The 7,910-nt window shown below is 38.4% G+C and overlaps 1 protein-coding gene across 1 annotated transcript; it reads left to right on the forward strand.

The window, feature by feature from the left end:
- The first annotated feature begins 6,462 nt into the window (after positions 1-6,462).
- On the forward strand, positions 6,463-7,425 carry LOC120001615. Its single transcript, XM_038850006.1, has one exon. It carries the CDS (start codon positions 6,621-6,623, stop codon positions 7,155-7,157), a length of 537 nt encoding a protein of 178 aa, XP_038705934.1. The 5' UTR covers positions 6,463-6,620; the 3' UTR covers positions 7,158-7,425.
- Positions 7,426-7,910: the final 485 nt, after the last annotated feature.

Below are 7,910 nucleotides of genomic sequence, written 5' to 3' on the forward strand. Positions count from 1 at the left end.
TCAAATCAAAATATGCATAATTGAATGAAAGAAAATTAAGGCTCAAAGGAAGTTCATTAGTTCTCTATTATAGGAAGACGTTAGAAAGCAATCTTCTTTCCATATCTTGACGAGTAAATCGTGGAGTTATTTTGATACAATGAAAATCAAAAGAGGAATGTGCCGAGATTGAGGAGAAGACTTTGAAGGTTTTCAAACCTAGTTGTTGTATCTATATATGTAACACATTTTTGCTATAGAGAATAAGAGGAGAAGCCGAGCCAAAATTCTCTATCATCTTCCTCTGAAGAATTCAAGAGTTTCTATTCTATCTTCTTCAAGCTTCTGCCCTTAGAGCATACTTGCGGCTGCAACCTTGAATCTTATTTGCACATCATATTTCCATCTCCACATTAGAGAGCTCTTTGTGTCAAAAATTCAAAGCTATATCCGTGAGCTATCATCATTGTTCTCCTAGTTTGCTGCTGTACACGCTGAGAGAGAACTTGAGCCAAACATTTATAAAATCCCTTAATTTGGTATACCATCCTTGTGAGGATTGTATACCCAATTAAGGGCTTACATATAAACTTAGAACAAGTAACTAGGTTCATGAGTTACATTGAGAGACAAATCAGAATTGAATTTTTGCTTGAACTTGAATAGACAATCGGTAGTAATACTTAACCGTGCGTGTTGTGCTTTGAGTGACGATTTTGTAAAAGATGATTCTTAATAGGAATTTGGGGACGTAATTCACCCCCTTGTATAGCATAGGTCCTTCACAAATGCCTCACTTCTTGCATTTTTAAATGCCACTAGTGTTTGCGTTAACTTTGCAACTGCTGCTTCCTAACTTTGGTCAACAGAGACAATTCCTACAACCAAAAGCCAAGCAAGGACAGCCATGCATATGCTGCATGCTGTTACGTGTATGGACCACACACATTTTCATATCGGAATACGATTGCATCGACTCATCGTGGTCCTCCTGTAGTGGTGCCGCCCTTGAGGTATATCATAAAAGGAATCTTTGTGAAGTAGTGGAAAGGAAATGTGTGGAAATGAATCGGCCACGAAATGGGAGATTTATAACCACAACTTAAAATAAAATCACTGGAGAACCAAATATTGAGAACACTAAGGAAGAATAAATCTTTTCCTCGACCTGTAACACCCCTTCCTTTTTACTGACTTATGGTGAAATCTAAACAGCCAAGTCCCTTCCTCTAACCATACAAAATCTAAACAGCCAAGTCCCTTCCAGGAAATCCGATATAGACATGTTTCATGTGATTCTGTGAGCAACTAAACAAGTGTTGGTCAAATTACACAAAAACAAAACTAATTAAATTAGAAATTTAATGTTGGTCAAATTGTGGGGGCTGAGCCACGGGTAGCTAATCAGCAAAAGACAGACCGTGATGTTCGATCCAGACTAGGTTGTTTTTTTCTTTCTATATAAACGCTGTAATTGGGTAGCTAATCAACAAGTGTAAACAAATCAATGGAGGTGGAGGTAATATCCAGAGAGTGTATCAAACCCTCTTCTCCAACACCCAATCACCTCACAACTTACAACATCTCTCTCCTTGATCAGTTCCAACCTCACATATATATTACCAACCTTCACTTTTATGGCCCAAACAAAGCTTCCAGTTCTGAAACATCAAGAGTCTTTAAACAATCTCTCTCAGAGACACTTACCCTTTATTATCCTCTTGCTGGAAAGGCCAAAGATAGTCTCTCCGTTGATTGTAATGATGAGGGTGCATGCTATATCAATGCTAGAGTCAATCGTCATTTAAGCGATTGTCTCGGGCAGTCAATTCAAACAATAGTCTCCAACATTCTTCCTAGCAGGATTCTTTTAACTGAGGTAACACCAGGAGCTCATGTTGTTGTGATACAGGAAACTTTGTTTTCTTGTGGTTGTATTGCCATAGCCTTTGTTTTTCCGCACACTATTTTGGATGGAGCTGGGTCGTGTGGATTCATGAAAACTTGGGCTACAATAGCTCGACAGCCGAGCACTGGAGTTAATTTATCTCCCAATGTTAGTGCATCGTCTATCTTTCCACAAACTAGTACTGTATTTCCAGAGGATCTAAAAGTTGTTAACTTGACGAGTTTCTACCGTAGAAATGGCAAGTTTGTTTTAAAGAGGTTTGTGTTTGATGGATCAGCCATAACCAAACTAAAGGCTAAAACAGTGAGCTCGGGGGTCCAGAACCCAACGCGTGCAGAGGTGGTGTATGCAATGCTCCTTAAGTGCATCATGTCAGCATTGAGGGTAAAATCAGGCAAACAAAAATCAACATTGGCAATAAATACCGTGAGCTTGCGACGGAAGGCAGTGCCAACAATCCCTGAAACTGCTATGGGGAATTTTGTTTGGATTACACCCATGCTCTCTCAAGTTGGGGACATGGAGTTGTGTGATTTTGTGCATCGGATAAGGAAATCCTCTTCGCATATCATTGGTGACTTTGTGAAGAGCCTTGAAGGTGATGGCGGGTTTAACGTCTTCTGTGAGTCTATGAATGAGTTTAGTAAATCGTGTTCTAAGGCTTTGTCGGAGGGAGCAGAACCAATTGCATTGAATAGCTGGTGTAATATGGGGTCTTACGAGGCTGATTTTGGGTGGGGAAAGCCTTTATGGATTCCCTTTTTTGGTGTTGCTAAACCACCCAATGGATTCTTCATCAATCTCATGGATACAAGACATGGAAATGGAATAGAAGCTTGGGTGGTGTTGGATGAAGAAACCATGCCAATGCTACAACATGACATGGAACTCCTTTCTTTAGTCTCAGTAGATCCAAGTCCTCTACAAATTGGTTTGTTAAGCTAAAAGCTTTGATCAATGTTGTTCTTCTTGTATTATCTTTTGAAAATGTTGTTGTCCTTGATCAATATTGTTCTTCTTGTATTGTCAATTTGAAAATGTTGTCCTCCTTGATCAATGTTTGTCTTTTTGTATTGTCTTTTTGAAAAGGCTTGTGCGTGTATACGAGTCCAATGGCGATTTCTTGTATTGTCTTTTTGAAAATATTGTTCTTATTGTATTGTCTTTTTGAAAAGGCTTATATTGTTCTTCTATCCAAACAAAGAAATTGAAAGAAAACTCTCTTTTTCTTCTCTTCTCTTCCACCCAAATCCCTCAATCCAAACACACAGTTAAAATCAATGGGAAGGAGCTCGCAAGGCGAGTTGGGCAGATTCAATACCTTTTGAGATGTGTGGGAATGCAATGAAGATTAGCTCCAAGGGAGAATTTGTTAAGATTTAGAACATAATAATAGGCACTTCTCTTCATTGATCTCTGTGAGGGACTAAAGGATGTTTTCCGGGTTTCGAAAATGACATGTAGTCCATAGTTTGGTAACTCATAAGAGCCTAACAGGTTTATTCTATTAATTTAATAAATGAAATAGCTTTATTCCACTCTTTTATCCCAGAATTCATTGTCCAAATTTTATTTGTTTTAATATAAATTCCATTTTTTTTAAAGCACAGTTTAGAAATCATTGTTTTAATTCTGAATTCATTATTTTTGAAATTCCATTAATAAACAATGGAATTAAGATTCACCCGATAAAACTCATCGGCAATGCATCTTGTTAGAAAGAGTTTTATGCGCTGATTTTGAATATGTAATTTTTTTAAAATCTAACATGTATTTTGAGAGTTAAAACGTTTTTAAATTTTGTTTAGGAGACTTGGACTACCACTATATGGGCTATCTAGCATACTCTTATTGTCCAATTGTTTCACAAGTTTTATTTTCTGGATACTAGTTCAATAGTAATGAACTATGAACTACTCAAGTAGCTCATCACTCACTTATATAATTTATGCTTATTTTTAAACTTTTTTCAGCATATATATGATTTGTTGTTAACGTCAAATGTTGAGATGTACTCTGTTGATTATGAAGATATGTGAGCTCCATTTAATTTGGGCTTTCTCATCTCCTCAATACTATTTAAGACATATATAAATGAAATATGTTGTTTTATTTGGGCGCAACTAGCTTATATAGCGAAAAGAGAGAAGGCGAAGAAAAACCGAGTGTCTGAAACTGACGGGTGCATTAATACTGGTGGCTCTATTTCACATTGGAACTATTTTAAGAAATTGATAGATTTTATAATTTTGGTGTCAGTTTTACATCTTCAATTGTTTATTGGATTTATGAACAAAATTTACTTGTCTGTCGTAACTTACACTGCAACAAGTAGAATATGGTCGGGATCCCACAAAGGCTGAGGTCTTTCGTTATACCCATCTGAAAAGGGCTGCTTAAGAATTCGTTGAACGCCGAGCATCCACCACATATGTAAGTAATACAAATGTTATAAAATTTGTAAATTAATATGATATTTTAAATCATTATGATATTTGACATTATATCTTTTTTAATTTTGATACAGGATGAGTACATAAAGTTGAAGGAAGCCCAGTCCAATCAAGCATCGACCACTGGAGAGTCACCTGTTGAGCCGCTTGATGATGACTCCTTGTTCTTTAAGGCGACTAGGGGGATCAATAAGAAAGGTCGTGCCTATGAATATGGATAAAATGTGCGTTGTCTGCGCTTTTTATCTTCCCAGAGCACATCATTTGGATCGCATCCTCATTGTTCACAGCAGGAGATAGAGGATCGTGTGGCTCTGATGAACTTCGAACTAGATGAAGCTTCCGGTGGTGAGTATGAGTAGATCTAGTTTGAATACAATAAAAATGTCATAGAACTATCGAATAAGCCATGAGGGATGGAGATGAAGCTTCTTGCTGCGGAGACGAAGCTTCCAGTGGCAGGCTGAGATGAATCACGTGTAAGAGGAGCTATTTCATGTTTGAGGATGAAGATGAGAATATTTTAGACAATAAAATAATATATTTTAACTTTTTATCCTTTATAGAATAGTATGAATATTTTAAACTTGATGGACCTTATGGTACAAAATTTATTGGAGTGTCCTTATTGGAACAAAACTTTTAATGGAGGGACTCACCTCTAATTTTTCCTCTTTTAATTGGGGGAAGTATGTTTATACTCAAGCTTTCTCCTATTATGCGCACTTAATGTACGAACTTAAAATGTGAACATATGTTCTTACCATTAATTTAGAATATGTGGGACTCAAAGTAGTGGTTCCCGCTTGCCATTTAACGCATCTACATGCTTAAAAAGTAATTCGCATTTTAAGTCATAAGAGGATTTCTATATCTATATTATTATAGTAAATCTTATGTGGGGGTTTTTTTTTTTTTTTGAAATACCGCTAAGAAATATACTTCACATTAGGGTGTGTGTATATATATATATATACATATATAATTATTTTCTATATATAAATACACACACATGAATAGCAGGGCGAGACGTGATTCGGGTTGAGAGGCAGACCTTTCCCTGTCCCGTCTTGCATGCGGGTTGAGATTTTTTGCCCCGTCCCCGCCCCCGTCCCCCACAAGTCTCGGATCGGGAAAAATCCATCCGGATCGGGTTAAGTCGGACACAAATTGCCACCCCTAATTCTTTAATACAGTGTTTCATAAAACATACTCCATTATTCTTTACTTGAAACCTCATCCACTCACTTTTTATTTTTTTATGACATTAAATAAACCTCATCCACTCACTCACAAGATAGAGTCCACTCACTCACAATTTATTTTTATTTTTATTTGTGGCACAAACCTCATCCACTCACTCACAATCGTCTATTCGTCTCTATCTCTTGAACTTCCAAGACCCAAACAAAATGGAGTGGGGTGCTATGAGATTCCTTCTGTTTTTTCCTCTTCATTCCCCCTTCTTTTTTTTCTCCATCTCTCATTAATCTGTAACAAGCAATTGCACTGAGGAGCTTCGACACTCTCTTCTTTCTTAAAGCCCTATGGACATTTCCAACTCGGATGGAATTAAGTTTTTGCAGTTTCACTATTTGTAATTCTTTTGGTTTTGAAAATTTTCAAGTGGAGGAGCTTCTCACATCATCATTCATGCTTGTGGGTTCTCTCGTCTTGGGTTATCTCAACAATGAAGGAAGGAGGTCAGGGGTCTGAAGGAGAAAAAAAACCCGACGTATTAAAAAACCTCTCCTTCCACGAGCGTGTCTTTATACTGCGCCGTTTACTGCCCGTTCGGTGTTTGGTAGCTGGGTGTTGCCCAGCATTTTCCGTTGGCGGAGACGCTAAGCATTCGTCCAACCAAACGGACCCTTAGTCTTTTTACTTTTTAGTCCGTTGACTAATTAACCGGGGACTTGTTAATTTAGATGATCACTGGAGGCAGGACAGAATTATCTGTTAATGCGGTCAAATAAAAGCCTCGTAACAAATACAACAATATGTAACTTGCACAATCAGTAATTATCTTAAACTTTTGAGTCAAATCTGTAAATAACAAAAATAGTAGGATGGGTGAAACAAGGAAGCAAGGAATCTCCTCGCAAGCAAGCAAACGACCCGTACGGTAACGAAAACAGGTGTCATGCTATTATTGGCACCTACTACGTGTAACCAGTACAATAACATCTTATACAAGAAGCTATAACTCCGAATGAAAAACAGCGGAGGAGCAGCTGGTGATAATTCTCTTTGAAGAAACGAAACGAAACGAAACGAAAATGGCTGAGATGGGGAACGAACCTAGGGCGCAACCACCAGCGATGGAGTCGCTCATTGTGCACGATGTTGAGGAGATCGATCTATCGTACTGGGAATTAATCACTCTCGCCGATGCGCGCTCAGATTCGGACCTTGACGACGTCATTTCGTGGGAGTCCGAGTATGACATCAACTCGCCACGGAAACTGTCCGACAATGAAAACCAAGATTGTGATCATCATAACCCCCCTGATCTTGACGAGAAATTGGACGGTGATGGGCGTGACAGCGTTGGAGAGATTGTGCCGGCTGTGGCGATCCACAAATCTATTTATGATGATGAAGATGAGGAGGTGGACGACTATGATGAAGACTACGGCTTGGATGATGAGCTGGTGCCATGGCAGGTGAGTGGGAAATTGGGGAGGCAGAGGATGAGGAAGATTGGGAAGAGGGTGTTCGCGAGAATGATCAATTCAAAGCGATATCCGCATAGCTATGTCAAGCCCGGGTGCGTTTATGGTAAGCATGGGCTGGGACTGAAGCACAGGTGCTGATCATGATGGTCGACCGCAAGGTTCGATTCTAAATTGGGGAACCATAAAGGTCTGGTCTTGATTGTGCATATGGTGGGATCTTGATTATGTTTAGGGAGTAATTAATCTGTTCAGTTAATTAGTAGTGTAGTTTGATTGTGATTGGGGTGGGTGGATGGTTGGCTGACTGACTGATTAGGCTACGGCAGTTGAATTTGCTTTCATGGAATGTTATTTTATTGCATCTCAATTTCTATAAATATAATCTATTTGATGGCGCCTTTATTTTCTTGATTGGCATTGGTTGAAATTGTTGTTCAGGAAAATGGGACTGTAATGGTTTCGAGTTTTGGTGGGTGATGGCTTGGTGTTTTTGTCGTTTTGCCTCAGCTTAGGCTTCTTAGCTACAATCTGAAAATCACTAAAAGCGTGATTAATAAGAAATCTGAAAATTAGTTAATGGGGAACTCATAGAATATTGATTTGGTTTATGTGGAATATCGATTTGGGTTATGTCATGAACATAAGAGTCTAAAGGGCCTAGAGCATAGCTTGACATTTACCAATGGCGCTTGAGCTTTGAGCTTTTGGTGTTTGAGGTTGAGTTAAGTGGCTAAACCTTTTAGTTCCGTGGCGTTGTTTTTCGGGCTTAGATGGTCAATTAGCATTAACTTTTGTTGTTTCCTCAATGTAGGCTTCGGTTCATTTGTTTTGCCTACATTGAGCGATGGTAATCTATGTTATTAACCAATTTGACCTTTTCTCTCTGTGTAA

Source organism: Tripterygium wilfordii, chromosome 7 (genome assembly GCF_013401445.1).
Source record: "Tripterygium wilfordii isolate XIE 37 chromosome 7, ASM1340144v1, whole genome shotgun sequence".
NCBI classification, from domain to species: domain Eukaryota; kingdom Viridiplantae; phylum Streptophyta; class Magnoliopsida; order Celastrales; family Celastraceae; genus Tripterygium; species Tripterygium wilfordii.

Coding starts and splice junctions, on each gene's coding strand:
- LOC120001615 (XM_038850006.1), top strand. CDS start 6,621: ATGGCTGAGATGGGGAACGAACCTAGGGCGCAACCACCAGCGATGGAG.